At 38.8% G+C, this 16,978-nt stretch overlaps 1 protein-coding gene across 1 annotated transcript in view; it reads right to left on the bottom strand.

Moving 5' to 3' along the window:
• Nucleotides 1-16,978, bottom strand: part of ERC2 (ELKS/RAB6-interacting/CAST family member 2) — a 338,677-nt gene that overhangs the window by 106,786 nt on the left and 214,913 nt on the right. Inside the window, exon 5 of the mRNA XM_081805747.1 lies at nucleotides 10,643-10,717. Within this exon, the coding sequence (XP_081661873.1) occupies nucleotides 10,643-10,717 (75 nt within the window). The remainder of the gene's footprint in view (nucleotides 1-10,642; nucleotides 10,718-16,978) is intronic.

The raw sequence follows: 16,978 nt of genomic DNA on the forward strand, positions 1-16,978 counted from the left end.
TTATTACAGACTTTAGTTTAAAATCTAATTTGTCTGATATAAGAATTGCTACCCCAGCTTTCTTTTGAGGTACACTGGCATGGAAGATAGATCTCCATCCCTTCACTTTCAGTCTGGATGTACCTTTAGGTTCAAAATGAGTCTCTTGTAGACAGCATATGGATGAGTCCTGTCTTTTTATTCAATCTGCAACCCTGTGCCATTTTATGGGAGCATTTAGGCCATTCACGTTGAGAGTGATTATTGAAAGATATGAATTAATTGTCATCATGTTGCCTGTGAAGACGTTGTTTTTATAGTTGTCCCTGTAAATTTCTGTTGTAGATCACTCTTGGGGTCTTTCTCCTTTTATAGAACCCCCATTAATAGTTCTTGCAGGGCTGACTTAGTGGTCACATATTCTTTCAGTTTCTGCCGGTCTTGGAATCTCTGCATCTCTCCATCCATTCTAAATGAAAGCCTTGCTGGATAAAGTATTCTTGGCTGCATGTTCTTCTCATTTAGTACCCTGAATATGTCTTGCCAGGCCTTTCTGGCTTGCCAGGTCTCTGTGGATAGGTCTGACGTAATTCTGATGTTCCTCCCTCTGTACGTAAGGAATCTCTTCCCCCTAACTGCCCTTAAGATGGTTTCCTTGGTTCTAAGATTTGCAAGTTTTACTATTACATGCTGGGGTGTTGGACTATTTTCCTTGATCTTAGGAGGGGTCCTCTCAGCCTCTAGGACTCGAATGTTTGTTCCATTCCCCAGATTAGGGAAGTTCTCAGCTACCATTTGCTCAAATACATCTTCTGGTCCTTTCTCTCTCTCTCTCCACTCCCTCTGGGATTCCAATTATTCTGACATTGGAATGCTTCATGGTGTCACTTATTTCTCTGATTCTATTTTCATGGATTTTGAGTTGTTTTTCCCTGGCCTCCTCTTTTCCCTTTTTATCTATTATATTGTCTTCCAGGTCGCTTAGTCGCTCTTCTGCCTCAGTTACCCTAGCTGTTAGATTATCTAGATTGGACTGGATCTCATTGATAGTATTTTTAAGTTCTGCCAATTCACCTTTTATTTCTGCCCTTAGAGACTCTATGTTGCCATTAATTGATTTCTCCATTCTAGCCATTGTCTTCACAATTGCTAGCTGAATTCCATCTCCGACATCTTGGTTATATCTGCATCCATTTGTAAATCTGCAGCATAAGTCATAATCTCTGAGTCTTTTCTGTTTTGGGGGCTCCTCCTCCTAGTCGTTCTGTTGATGGGTGTTTGAGGGAATGTATAGAGTCCAAATTATTGACCAGAACCCAAGCAAGATGCACCTGTTTTCTTGGGACCTTAGGGTTGCTGGCCTCTCATTTTCCCAGCCTGTCTTCTGCGGGAGGGGCCTGCCGCACTGTTACTCAGGCAACCCTGTTTGGGTGGAGTTTCCCTGCCCCCCTGTGGTGGGGAATGGGCTCAGCGGGAATCAGTCTTTGGGGCTTTTGTTCTCTGGCAGCTTTCCCTGGCGGCTTTCCGCATCTCTTCCGCGAGTCAGAGCAGAAGAGACCGTTTCCAACCCTCTGCCTCAGAGCAGAGAGAGTGTAGTCTGTTCTTCAGTGAGCTCTCCAGGCCACACTGTCTCTGTTTCTGACCGTGCTGCTATAAACTGCAGCAGCCTGGGTTGTGCACCCCTCCGCAGCGCCCCCAGTCCTGCCTCCAGGTCGGGGCATGTCTCTGCCCTTTGTGCTTCGTTAAAACCTCCAGCCGCTCCCAGTTCACGTGCACAGGACCCCGCCACTCCAGATTTCTGCCCTGGGGGCTGCAGTTCGCAGGCGCGACCCCGCCACTCCGGGTTTCCACTCCGGGGGGCTGCAGTTTGCAGGTGCAACCCTGCTGCTCTGGGTTTCCGCCCCGGGGGCTGCCCTAAAGTCCTTTCCCGGCTGCTACCGGTCTGCAAGTCTGTGCCCGTCTGCAGCGCGCAAGACTGTCGCTCACCAGCGGTGTAGGATCCCCACGGCCAGGCACCCTCCTGCTGCCGTTTATCCTCCGGTATCTGCCCGCGGAATCACGGCTCCCCGCTTCGTACCTCAAAACCAACCGCCTACAACTATTCTGTTTGTAGAGATCCAGATCTTCTTACATCTCAGGCTGGTTTCGTGGGTGCTCAGAGTGGTCTGGTAGATATCCAGCTCAATTCCGGGGACCAGTTGAAATAGGGTCCCCTACTCCTCCGCCATCTTTCCCCCCTCTATTGTGTACAGGTTTTTATATGTTTTCAGTTTGGTTGGGTATACAGCTAGGAGGAGAACTGCTGAGTCATACAGTAACCCTACTTTTAACATTCTGAAGAACTGCCAGAGAGTTTTCCAAAATGGACCGAACCATTTTACATTCCCACCACCAATATGAGAGTATGGTTTTTCCACATCTTTCCCAACACTTGTTAGTTACTGTCTTTTTTTTATTTTGGCCATCCTAGTGGGGGATAAGCTGTATCTAATTGAGGGTTGATTTGCATTTCCTGTTGGAACATCTTTTCATGTCCTTATTGGCCATTTGTACGTTTTCATTGGAAAAATGCCCATTCATATCATTTGCTCAAATTTTAATAAGATTATTTGTCTTTTTACTGATGAATTTTTCTTCCTTTATTTTTAAATGAACTTTTTACTTAAAGTATATTATACATAAAAAATTAGCCAAATGATAAGTTTTCAGCATGAAGAATTATGACAAAGTAAACACACCTGGACACAAGCAAACCAGATCATGAAATAGAATACTACTTGTACTCCAGAAGTTTCCTTCATGCCCCCACCCAGCTTCCATAACCCCTCACTCCTCTAAATTATCCAATATCCAGACATCTAACACTATTCATTATTTCTGCCTATTTTTGGAATACACGCATATAAACAGAATCATATGATATGTGTTCTTTTGTGTCTGGATTCTTTCAATGCTGTTTTGGGGGTACTGAATACGTTGTTATATGAAGCAATAGTCTGGTCCTTTCTCATTGCCATATAGCATTTCATTGCATGAATATTTCACTATTTATCTATTCCATTGTTGATAGCTATTTCACTTTTTTCAAGGTTTTGGTTATTCCACATTTAATTATGTTTTGAACCTTCTATATAAATTTGAGTCTTGTGCCACCATAGTTAGATTTGCTTCTAGATATTTTGGGTTTTTTAATGCCATTGTAAATGATATTGTTTTCAAAATTTCACTTTGTAAGTGTTTGTTACTGGCATGTAGAAATATGATTCATTTTTAAAATACTGACTAGCTATCTAGCTAAATTCGTTTATTAATCTAATTGTTTATATATGAATTCACTGAGATTTTACACACATACAATTATGGTGCCTGTCAATAAAAGTGCTTTTATTTCTTTCTTTATAATTCTTATACTTAGGATGTCCAGAACATCATGGAAGAGAAGTGACAGTAATAGGCAGTTTTGTCATATTTTTTATATCATAAGGAAAGCTTTCAATATTTTACCACTAAATATGATGTTGATTGTAGGTTTCTTATAGCTACTTCTTATTAAATTAAGAAGGGGCGCCTGGGTGGCTCAGTTGGTTAAGCCGCTGCCTTCGGCTCAGGTCATGATCCGGGGTCCTGGGATCGATCCCTGCATCAGGCTCCTTGCTCCACGGGAAGCCTGCTTCTCCCTCTCCCATTCCCCCTGTTTGAGTTCCCTCTCTTGCTGTGCCTCTCTCTGTCAGATAAATAAATAAAATGTTTAAAAAAAAAAAAAAGAAAAGAAAATCCTTGAGTTTGCAAAAAAGCATTTTTTTTCTTTTTTACATGGATAGATGTTGCATTTTTCAAATGTTTTTTCTGCATTTATTGAAATTACATTTATGCTTCTCCTTTATCCTATTAATGTAGTAAATAATATTGATTGATATCCAAATATTAGCCCAACCTTGCATTCTTGGAATAAGCACAACTTGGTCATGTCATTTAATTGTCACTTGGTCATGTCATTTAATTTTCAGTTCGGTAGGATATTTTGCATCAACCTTTATGAAAGAGATTGCTTGTAATTTTCCTTTCATGTAATGACATTGTTGGGTACTAATATCAAGGTTACATTGGCCTCATAAAATACAATGGGCAGTGTTCCCTCTTTTTCTATTCTCTGGAATAGTTTCTGTATGACTAATGATAATTTTTTCTTCAAATGCTTAGTAAAATTAACCGAAGAAGCCATCTGGGCCTGCAGATTTTTTCCTTTGGTTTGGTTTTTGGATTTAGGGGTTGCTTTTTTTGGTGGTAATATTTTAAATATAGAATCATTTTCTTTAATATTTAGGACTACTCAGACATTCTATTTCTTCCCAGGCAGTTTTGACAAGTTGTATTTTTAAAAGAACTTATCTAAAATTTTAACTTTATTATCATAATGTTGTTAAAATTCCCTCATATTTTTACAGTCAATAAGATTGACAGTGATGTCCCCTTTCAATCCTGATACTGGCTATTGTTCCCAATAATTCTAACCAGGATTTGTCATTTTTGTTAATCTCTTCAAAGAATCAGTGTTTGGCTTGGTATTCCCTTCCAGTATATGTTTGATTTCTATTTCACTGATTTCAACTTTTTTATTATTTCTTTTCTCTCACCTTATTATGGTTTTATTTGATCTTCTATTGTTTTTTGAACTTAAGAAGTCTTCTGTCAACCAAATTGAATGACTTGCTCTTCCCCAGATACTCTTCATACTTTCCAGCCTTCTTGCCTTTGCTCCTACAGTTCCTGCTGTTTCTAAACCATCCCTCTCCCCTTTATTAAAATCATGCCAACTTTTCAAGGCCCTCCTCAAATGCTACCTCCTCTAGGAATCATTCCCTGCCCCTCTCTCATTTGATATCCTCTGAGCCCCTGCAGTCCAGTTTGCCATTCTTAGATCCTGGCTTATGTACTTCCCTCCATTAGCCCCTTAAAAACTGAAGGCTCAGTTATTCTGAAAGGTCTACCATGGTGCTGTGCACAAAATAGCTACTCAGTCAACACAGGTGTTTGTGATTCAACTTCAGGAGTTAAATTCACACAAACTAAACCTGTTCATAGCAGGAATTATTGACTGGCAACTCAAATATTCAAACACATTATAAGAAGAGTTTGGGCAAAAAAAGGAAAGAAGTCTCCTCTTTTTTTTTTAAAGTCTTCCTTGCTTCCAAATAACAACTATATATCATCCAGAGCTAACATTTAACTTGACATTTTGCTTTTTCTGGCTATCACTGAAAACCCACATTTTCCCCCTTATTTAAGGAAAATAGTTAAATGGGACAAAGTTTTTTTTAAGTTGAAAGATGAGAAGATGAAGAAATTTCTCAAGAAAAAAAATAATAAGCTAAAGGATAATTTCTGGTATCGTTAAATGGATAACACAAATCAAAAACACAGGGCTTTGCAAGTTTGAATGAGTTATGCTCCAACTGTTATAAAGACTTCAGGGCAAGACTTAAAACTCAGGGAGGAAATACAGGGCATACATTGGCAGTAGAGTACAAATTTGGAGCCCTATTTGGAGGGCTGATAACATTTACATGTAAAAAGGATGACTGTTATGTGCTTTGTAGCACAAAGCACATAACACTTTCCCAAAAATACCAGAGACTTCTCCAGCTCTCAAGAGCTGCCTCAACCTATTCTATGATACAAACTCCAGTGCATAATTTCCAAAATAAAAAGTTTTGAAAGAAAACCAGTTGAACCTATGGGCTGTCTTCAGTAAAAGCAGACTGAAGGAATACAAAGTATAGGAACTCTGGAGGAAAAACCTGTATTCAGATCTCAGTTGCCAACTGCCTAGATGTAGGACCTTAGCAGGCTGCTTATCCTCCCTAAAACACAACTTATTCATCTGTGAAATGGAGCTAATTATGCCTACTCACAGGTTATTATATGTCAGGTGCCCTGCATCTGACTTCCCATGCCTGGTTAGTGGTATTCAGGCTGTGGGTTGTCACCAATGGTGCAAGGTGGTATTTTTATTGTTATTGCTCTTATTCTTTTTAACAGCCACAAACAGAGTGGGGCATAGTTTTAAGGCCTAAAAGCCATCATAATGGCTTGGCTAGAAAAACTAGGCTTGAAACAAATTTCCTATGAACATCTCATCCTAAAAGAAGAAATCACTCTAAGTAGAGTGCAGTATTTAGACTCAAACAGGTAAGAGTTCAAAAAATGGAAGAAATAAATATAGGGAGGCTTTAGAGCCAAAGAAAACATTTCAGCCACAAAGTGGTATTCTTGACTAGATCCCAGTACTTGAATTAAGTTCGTACTGGGAATTGGGATGCATTCAAAGGCCTAGGTTTGAACTTGAAATCCCTCCTTTCCTAGATGTGTGACCTTGGGAAAAGTTGCCACTGTGGCTCTTACCTTCTCCATGTTCCAGTGCATCCCTTCCATGCTTAGTGGAACTGAATTGGCTGAATTTGACCAAATATCAGCATATCTTTTAAGAGAAACTGAACCCAACTGCAGCTCAGCTCCGCCATGCAGAAGAACAGCAGTCATCTGCCTGAGCAGGAAGACAAGGCTTGGTCTTTAGTTTTAATAACAAAAGATCAACCCCACCACTGGAGTTTAGCACCTGAATGCAAAGTCATATTCTTTGATAAACAGCACAACTACAAATCAGCAACTTAGTCAAGCTCAATGTTGAATTGCTTAATGCTCATTTCCCATAGAAAAGCCTGGTGGGAACAAATGCTACTCAAGAAGAACCACTCATGACACACAAGCGCCTGGCTGGTCATGTGACTAGAAAGCTAAACACCTACAATCTTCACTTTAGTTACCACAGAAATACTGTCACCTAGTGACATTATGCTCCTAGCTTCTTAATCCACTTTTGATAACAAGTTCACCAAATCAAATACATTTTCTGCAACTTTTACTAAATCCCTTATGGCATTCACTTAGGTCCCACTTGATAAATTCTGCTGAAGTTAGTGCTAGCATAAAGTTTGTTTTTCTTGATGAATGAGTGCCATTTAATTTATTAAGCAAATGAGAACTAGGAAACTTTGTGTATTTCCTTTTTAGCCTGGGCTGTTTAGAGTGAAGTTTACACCCCATCCCAGTAATTATCATTATTCTGGGGTTGGTTTCTTTTTTGCATTTTCTTAAAACACAACTTTCTTCCTATCCCTTCCTTTTGTGATTATTAGAGCTGTTATAGCCATCTTGCTCAGATGGGCAGACAGGGGCTGTCTGAAATTAGAGTTTACATGAAGGAAACCAAACTATAGAATGGAATGAGAGAAAATCGGATCATTAACATCTTTTGATCCCCTGGATCAAGCTGTGCCTGAAGCAATACCCTGTTTTTCTCCAGCTGAGTGAGCCAATAAATTTCCTTTTGGCTTTAGCCATTTTGAATTAGATTTTCATTCACTTGGAAGATTTAACTAGCAAAGAAAACAATTTTAAGATTATCTGACAAGTACTGTTATTGTAATTCATTTTCTTAAAAAGAAACTGGGTACAACTTTATGAATGAACCTAAGAAAGTGAAATTTTTAGACATCATCTTTATGTCATGTCAAATTTATAATAAAAGTAGGTTAAAACTTTCTTTCAAAGGAATTAACATTAAAAAAAAAGAGGGAAAAGCTTTTTAACTACCATTTTTATTGACAGTTCTCCATAAAAGTGGAAAAGAAGAGCTTAGTAAAGAATCTTTAGACACAAAAGCAAGAAAAGGAGGAGCATTGCACCATCTACAAGAAAACTAATTTCTGTGAGAAATACACACAATGTTCTAGTGCAAACCTGGAACATACCTGCTAGAGCAAACAGGGATGAAAATTAAAACTTGGAGCCTCCTGCAAGAAGATAAATCACAAATAACTTCATTCACTTTGCTTCCTTTCATTTTCATTCAGATGACCTTAATCCCCCTGGCTCAAATGGCTGCAATAGATGTGATGGCTGCAAGAGAATTACTCCCACTTTGATGCTGGCAGATGGCCCTCCCCAGTGCTTGCCCACAGAGACATATTTTCACAATGTACAAGCCCAGAGGTGCACGTAGAGATCTACTGAAACTACCAGACCAAGTTTCTTAAACTGCTTGTATTAGGCCAAGATTTCACAGATTTTCACAATAAACAACTTTCTCAAGTTGATACAAAGTTTATGTGCAGAGAAGATGAGGGGTCAGAAGTTCACCCTCAGTTTCTCTCAGAAGCAAGGGATTAGTAGAGGTAATTTATAAGCCCTTAATTCATGTCATCTCCCTGAAACTACAGGTCAAATTTTCTCTAGAAAAGTTCCTTTCAACTTTAGATTTTGCCAAGGTACCAGATGACACCAATGTTTACCCAAAGGTGTTTAAGTTAAAACACAAAGATGTCTTAAGTTCAACCCACCAGGTTTAAGGATCAGTTGTATTTGATAGTCAACCCTAAAGCTTGTTAAATACGGGTTTCTAATATTCCTTCCAAATTCGCAGGGATGTAATGTATAAAATTGAAGGAGATCATAGCCTCTGTCACAAGCTACACACACAGCTGAAAAGATGACCCTCTACCATCTGCCTCCATAACTCAATTTTTACATGCTGAGTATAGATGCTAATGGGACCCAGAATTCTCCACTGACAAAACAGAAGGCAGTGGTTTGTAAATTAATACACATCCAAAAAACAATAGAAAAACTCCAGGCTCAATTCCCTGACAAGTATATTGATCATCATTTGTCCTAAAAATATGTTCTATAAATCAACATATTGGCATCCATAAAAGAAAAACTCCAGACTCAATTTACTGATAATATATGGGTGTGAAACCTGCCCTAAAAGTCATGTTTCATGCCTTCCCATATAGATAGCCTAAATGAGTATATTTATTTTTTTGTTTTCTAATAAAACATATGATACTTGACACAGTCATAAGTAAACAGATTTTTTACTTCTAAAAGTCATCAAAAGCTATTAATTGTCTTTGAATAGAGACCTTTACATGAAATATGCCCACTGCTCTGGAAGAGATGTCATTCATGGTTTCTCCAAAGATTCCTGGAATTCACTCTTACTCTTTTTTTTAAAAGAAAGGATAGTTTAGAAATAGATTTTATATATATCCTCTTTCCCATTAGTAACTGCCAGAGACTGGGGTGGTAGGCGTGGAGGTGGGTGGAAGAAAGACTGACTCTGCAAAAAAGTAAAACAAAATAAAATATTTTGTCTTTTTTCTTTTCTTAAGAAAGAAAGGAAGAAAGAAAAGAAAGAAAGAACCCTAACCAAGTTTCAAGTTCGGTTCCAGTATAAAGTAAGGAAGAAATCTGTTATGAAACACTCCCCCACAAGTGTAGAATGATAAGTTTCTTTTCAAAACAAGTTCAAATTACATAAATTCAAAACGAATTGATGAGGCAAGATTAGCAAGGATTATTCAGTCTCATTGGCGTTTGGTTCCTTTGACGATATTTTTCAAACCAATTTGCTGCAAATGCATTATGAGTGCCTCAACTCATATAACCTCATTTGGGGACACAGAGTTTTAAAAGCAAATGCTCCACATTATTTCCACAAAAATTCACTGAATGAAAACATTGTCATTGACAAAAAAAAAAAAAAAATCCCAAGTCAGAATTGTACATGCCAAATATTTAATGGCTGGTGTTAGTTTCTTTATCCCCAGGATTTAGGAATTTTTTGGCAGACAGTTCAAAATCATGTGCTATAAAAAAGACAGAAAAATCATTATCCAATCCTATCAGCAAGCTACAGAATTCTCTTGTAGGCTAATGGTGATCAGCAAACTCTCAAGTGTTAAACTCTGGAATACCAGATTGCAAACATCATTGTGATAAATTTTTTTTTCTTCATGAAACAATTTAAATCAAGAATTATTTACTCTTAGATAAACAGTATTTGCTTCCTTCTGGTAAACACTGAAAGTAAAAAAACCTTTATTTACATTTCTAGATACTGACAAAGCAATTGGGTTTCATTTAGATCTATTTCTTAATCATACATCATGGCTTAGCCATCATCATTTATTTCATTGTTCTTTAAATGCCCTAAATCTATACAGGAGGATCTCTGGTTCTTTTAAATAACATATCTCTATGCTTCCACAGCTAACTAAGATACCTTATGAGTATTTAATAAGTTATTATTACTTCCAAACTTGGTTAGGAGAAAATACTGGAGTCCTAGGAAAGTATTATTCTTTGAAAAGTACATTTTACTGATAGCATAATTTTAATTATTTAACGACTTCATTGCATATAAGGCAACTTCTCTTTGCCAAGTCTTAGTTTTTTTAAAGTGTCTTTTCATCGTAATGTGAATGAAAAGGGGAAAAAAATTATTCTAGCTTTAGAAATTTCCTTTTAAAGCACACACAAAACCTCCCCTAGGGTTGAAAGCATTGGCCATGCTCTGGAAATGAACCCAGCTCCTTTCAGCCAAGGGATACTTGAGCCCTTTATTCTTTTGCCCAGAATAGACATCCTAATTAAAGGGCCAATAAATTAAATGTACCCAAGAAGGCAAAAAAATCCAGAAGGAAAGCACCCACCAGGGTGCCTAGAGAGAAACACAAGGTTCATTTCAAGTGTAGGCACCGTCAAGTTAGAACAAACTCCGGAGGCACAGCTGTTTTTGACAAATGTGAACAGCTCCTACCTTCATTTCAATGACAGTCTGGAGAGCCTTCGTCTTTGCTGGCTCCGGCTGAAGTTGGCTCCTTCGGTGCAATTCCTGGGGAGGAACACGATAGAAATAAGCCTGACGGTTCATCCTTCCGTTACACCATGACCTTTACACAGGTACCACACAGCCCACTGGGTGCAGGCTCGCTGTGCTCCGACATAAACAAGCTACAGGTGACTCTTCCCCCACCCTCGTTAGCGTCCCTCCTGCCTGGAGCCTGCGTTCCGGTGAAAAGCTCCTGGCACATGCGCTATTTCTGAAACTACCATCAATAATTAATGTCAACTGTGACAAAGCCAGCAAGTAATCATAGTCCAAATACTGTTCAACACTGGGGTTGTTGCCCAGCCATCAAATCATAATTTACTAAATTACATTACTCTGTGCTCCCAATACAAACACAGCATGGAAACGGAGGAAAGAAAATGACTAACGTGGTTGCAAATCCACTGCACGCTTGGCATTTTGCTACTGAGGTAGGTTTGAAATGAGCAATTTAAGACCTTTTCAGTACCACTGTGTCACTTTTTGGAGTGAATTGATGTGATGAAACCCTGTTAATATCTTGCTTCCTAATTTACAGTTTCGGTCCTTATTCAAAATCACATCTGTGTGTGATATGTTTATGCACTCGTGATGCCAAGAAATTAAAATTGGCATTAATATCAACAGTGTTAGCAAGGAGACAAAAATGGTTAAAGCCAGATGCAGACCCAAGAACTTCTGGAATGTGACAAATATAACTTTAGGTAAAACATAAAAAACATAATCACAATTTTAAGCTGGAAGGCTCACTTTTTGCATGCCTCTTCTCCAAAGAACTGTTCTGTCAAGACTTTGAAAGTTTCCTTGGCAGAAGAAGAGATAAAGATAATATTTTTTTTTGTTTATGCTTTGATTTTCTTAATAATAATTAGCAACAGTTTTATGAAAGTAGCCAATTAGGGGAGTAAACGAAAGTGCTCACATACGTCCATGCTGCTGATACAAGTCACCTATGGAATAATTCTATAAGACTTATTTGCTTGCAGAAAAATCATTTAAATTCAACATGAAGTTGTTCTAGCCCTTTACATTCCACTGGGCCACAAACATTAAAAACAAAAAAACAAACAAACAAACAAAAAAACCACCTAGGGCTTTAGGGAAGAGAACCAACATGACTTCTAGCTCTTTTCAAGTAAAGGTATTAAAATTAACTCTCATTCCACCACTACCATCTACTACCATCACCATTTCATAAAGACAGAACATATTAATGCAAATATTGCCAGAAAAACAGAGTCTCACAGTAAAAGATAATTCTTCTCAGGATAATAAAACAAACAATCTTTTGCCCATATTCTATTAACATTGTTCTTATTTGCCAGCGGCCCAAGAAGACTTGGTCATGGACCACTGTCTAGGGACCAACACTGGAGAATCACCACCACGCCTCCGGAATATAGCATATTTTCTTCCCAAAGTCATCACCGGCACAAACCAGCAAACCTGTGCAAAACTACTTCTCAATCTCCAATTTAAGAATTTGAATTAGTGCTTCCTAATTATTCAAAGTTGTCTCACATCACTTAAAATATTTTTTCCCTAACATATCCTTGGAAGAGATGGAGTCAAGTATTTCTGAACCCATTTTATAAACTTCTGTCCGTTTGGAGATCTTCTGTCCTTTTGGAGGTCCTGGACTAAAATAATCCAGGAACACTGGTCATTTTTAGGCTCCATGGAAATGGCAGAGATTTTCTGAAGGAATGACCTTAAAAGCAGTTTCCCTTTATTGAGCATCTACAATGTCCCTGACACAACATGTCTCTTTCAAGCCTCAACACTACCCAATGAAGAATCTAACCTGTGTGGTGAGTCCAGTGGGCTACTGGTAAACATTTAACAACCAGCACCTACCATGGCCAACTTCAAGCTACCTAAGTGGTATCACTGAATGCAGAGTTGGGAAGAAAGGCCCAATAGCACCCCATTGCATAGTATTTCTATTATATGGACAAAATAAATGTAATAACCTCAAAAACATCAATAGTAAAATGTAACCAAAAAAATTAGTAAATCATGAGTTTTAATACAATGTCTTTAATCATGAGTTTGTATATTTAATTTGTAACATTAGCTGTTAGAACAAGTTTCCAATTTTTACTTTCATCGACCAGTACAATCCAGTTCCAGCACACCACCAGGTCAATCACATAAGGACTTCAACCTCCAAAGAAAGCTACTTAGCCTTCAACATACTTCCAAGATTGTTGGAGTTCACTGGACCAATAAAATTTCATAGATAAAAAAATGGAAAGTAAGTAACTTGTCAGAGTTGCTCCACGGGAGGTGGTAGAAGAAATACATTTCACATGTCACCAATTCTGATACCACGTGGCATCAAAAGCATCTTAATGAAAAAAGCTGAGAATCGAATTCATGGTAATTTCATACCATAGCCAAACCCAGTTCCAGAATAATAATTTGAGGAGAGAGGTTAAGCTTCCATAAAACAAGCAAAAATAATTAGGAAGCAACTAAGTAACACAAATAGAAAATAAAAACCATAGGGTAAAGACATGCGCTATTATAATTTCTGCCAAGCAAAAAACATTTTTAAGGGCAAACATGCAATAACAAAGCTAAACTTGTAGCAATAGTTCTGCAAAAATGGAAAGAGAGTTTTCTTGGCTATAATTATACAAGTTCCATTATAGTATAAACCACCTCAAAATCCAGATTGGGCCCTTAGACTCTGTGTCACTCTTTAAAAAGTAAAATAAAATAAAATCTCCAATTATCTGAAAATTGCAATTTTCCTATCTTAACTACACTATATTTCAATCAATCCTGACTTCACAGTTACTTAGGATCACCTTAATTCCTAAGGTGTCAGGTAAGTGAAGATCGTAATCCACATATAGATATCATGGACTGTCTGAAAGTTCCATCTCAGACACTTCATCCATTTCTGAGATATAGGATCCTTAAAATGCTCACTTTGATTGTGGCAGACAGGAGCAGTTGCCTGACCAAGATTTGTGCTCCTCTTCTTTAATGTAGAGTGTTGTTAGGAGGCACCACCACCACTGCCCTTGTATCAGGATGGTGCCATGTGACTTTTATCTGGCCAGTGGGATATGGGCAGAAATGAAGAACTCAACTTTCATAAAAACTTCGTACTCTGTCCTCAATTCTCCCTTTTTTCCTGTCTGCTGGCTTAAAGTAAAGAACTCCAAGATCTAAGAAGATGGCAGAATTCCAAGATAAAAGGAGCCCAGGTTCCTGAAATGCCATATAAAAAGGCCACTGAACACCCACAGGGGATGGCGGGGTGTGTGTGAAAAAGAAACCTCTGTTAAGTTCGCCTCTGCACCTTTAGACTTTCTCTGTAAAGATCCCAGTCTTCTCTGCCTTAACTACTGCAATGACTATAAGGAAAAATAACACCTAATCAGCCCTGTGTTGTTTGTAGCTTTTGAATCACAAAATTGATTTTAACGTGTGAGTGCCTGCCGAATTTCTCTAAATAGACAGTAAGATGTGTTGGTTGCTGGGTGTTCCAACGATGCCTAATTATCTGAAAGATGCACCCGTTATGCACTAATCTTAAACAACAGAAGAATTTCCCTAGAAGCATCTGGTATAGATACGAGGGAGTACAAGATTTAACTTACTCTGGTTAATTTTTAAAGGACAGTATTAAATCAAGTACAGTGGATTTATGCTTTTCTGGGTCACTGATCTCTATAAGAATTAGATGGAAAGTGTGGATTCTCTCCAGAAATGAGTACAAAAGCACACACAAACAAAATGGTGTGCACCATTTCAGCTGGTTCACAGGACCCGGGACAGCACCTGGGAGGTTCATCTTTGAACCAGACTGTAGGCTAAAAAACATTTATTAAGAAGAAAGAGCATTGTATGGGGAGTCAGGAGCCCACAGTCCCAGCCTAAGACCTTGGGCACACCTCTTCCCCACTCTGAGCTACAGAATGAGGAGCTTTATGATTGGGTTTCTTTGAACATCCAGATTTTTAATAAGCAGCTGACTCTGAATTGCTGATCACTGGCTGGTATTTCTAGTTACACCAATTCTCATTTTTTAAAAACAGGCTAAAAATGAAAGAAGAAAATTGGCAGCATCAAAAACTTTAATATCTCACTGTGATACTCTCACCTGGGATTTATATTTTCTTATAATTTCAAGTATAGGTTGGCCTTAGCTGGTTTAAAACTGCCAGTTCCTCCAGGTGACCAATATGGAAATATACCAAGAACCCAGAATTTTAAGCATGAAATCTCAAGTGGTTCATTGGGATGACATTTCTGGGAAGCTAATGAGTATCTAGAGTCTAGTGAATTAATGTGGATGGACACTAGCTTCTTAGATGAGCCTGGCAGAATAATGTTTGCATACACCATTTACTCTCTTCAGTAGGAAACACACACATACACACACACACACACACACACAACCCTCAAAACTTTACTTTCTATCCAAAAGTAATTCACTATTTTTATCTGACTTTCCCCTTTACTGTTCTGGTAATCTACTATGGAACAAACCACCCCAAATTTAGTGGTATGAGACCACCACCACTTAATTATGTTCATGAATTCTAGATCAGGAATATAAAGGATAGACTGGGGAAGGCTTGTTTCTAAAGCATGATGTCAGGGACTAGAACAGTTGGGACTGGTGGATCCACTTCCAAGAAGGCTTCTTCACTCATGTATCTGGTGTGCTGGACTGACGAAGACTTCAAGGCTGGGTTTCACTAGAATATCACCTATATATGGTGACACCTGTATACGGTCTCTCCATGTGGCTTGGGCTTCTTCACAGCATGGCAGCCTCAGGATGTCAACCTTGTATGTTCAGGTGTAAAGACTCCAAGAGCAAGCACTCCAGCAAATAAGCCAAAGACTGCATAACCCTTTATTACCTAACCTCAGAAGTCCCATAGCATAACCTCTGCCATGCTCTGTTGGTTGAAGCAGTTACAAGCCTGCTCAGATTCCTGGGAGGAGTGCCAAAGAATCTGAAGCCATATTTTTAAATTACCACTTTTAAGGAACAAAACCAGTTGAAGAAACTGACAGGAAAGTAACACTATAATCTCAAACTTCAACTCACATCAGTCTTAAGATATGGCAGATTCATATATTCAAATAATAATTTGAGGCAGGGCATATAGGAAATACAGCAGTGAGCCAAGCAGACAAATACCCCAGCCCTTACGGGTTTTTCATTTCAAATTCCAATGAGAAAGACGCACAGTAATTTAAAAAGGAGACCAAACCAATTTTCTGTTAAGTGTTTTAAAGGAAAATAAGTCAGAAAAGTGGAACAGGACACATTGTGTGAGGGGATCAATTGCAACTTTAAAAAGAGTGATCAGAGAAAGCTTCATGCTAAGGTAACATTGAGCAAAAATCTACAGGAAATGGAGGAACCAGTTGTACGGACATTGCAAGCAGAGGGAATAGCAAATGTTTAAGTACCAGGCTAGCAGTGAATAAGAGATGGGGAAAATAGCGGGTCAGAGAAGTGCTAGGGTGCAGGATGACACACGGGGTCCAAATCTGGTTTTACTCTGAGGAAAATGGGGAGCCACTGGAAGGTTCTGAGCAAAGACAAACCATGATATAATGCACATCCTTAAAAGTCTGTTCTGGCTGCTGGGCTGCAATATGGTTTGGGGCTGAGGAAGGAGGTAAGGGCAGAACTATAGAGACTAGTAATAAGCAACTGGAATAACCCCAGCAAGGGATGATAGAGCCTGGGACCACAGTGACAGAGTGGAGGCAATGAGAAGGAACTAAGTTTGGATATGTTTTGAAGGTGAGGCTGACTTGACTTCCTGACAGATTGCCTGGAGACAACAGAAAGAGAGAAGTAAAAGATGGCTTCATGGTTTTTAGCATGGACAGGAAGAATGCAGGTGGAAAACCAAGATAGGGAAGATTGGGAAGGAGAAGTGAGAGTTATGGGAACCAAGAGTTTGGTTTTGCGTGTGTTAAGTTTGTGATGCTATAAGACATTCAGGTGGAGATGCTGAGTGGGCAGGTGGATAGACGAGTTGGATTTGAGGGGAGAAGTAAGAGCTACAAATAAAAATTTGGGATCAGCCAATAGATAGTACCTAAAGCTGTGAGCCCAGATGAGATCAACTGGGAACTACACATAGAAGGAGAGGAGAGGAAAGAGGACTGAGCCCAGGGGTGACCCAACATTAAGGGGTCTGAGAAGTGAGGAAGAAGCAGTGAAGGAAACTGAGAAGGAATAACCAGTGAAGTAAGACGAGAACCAGGAGTACA

The sequence above is a fragment of the Leptonychotes weddellii genome, chromosome 1, assembly GCF_054177405.1.
Source record: "Leptonychotes weddellii isolate Sample4059 chromosome 1, ASM5417740v2, whole genome shotgun sequence".
Classification (NCBI taxonomy): Eukaryota; Metazoa; Chordata; class Mammalia; order Carnivora; family Phocidae; genus Leptonychotes; species Leptonychotes weddellii.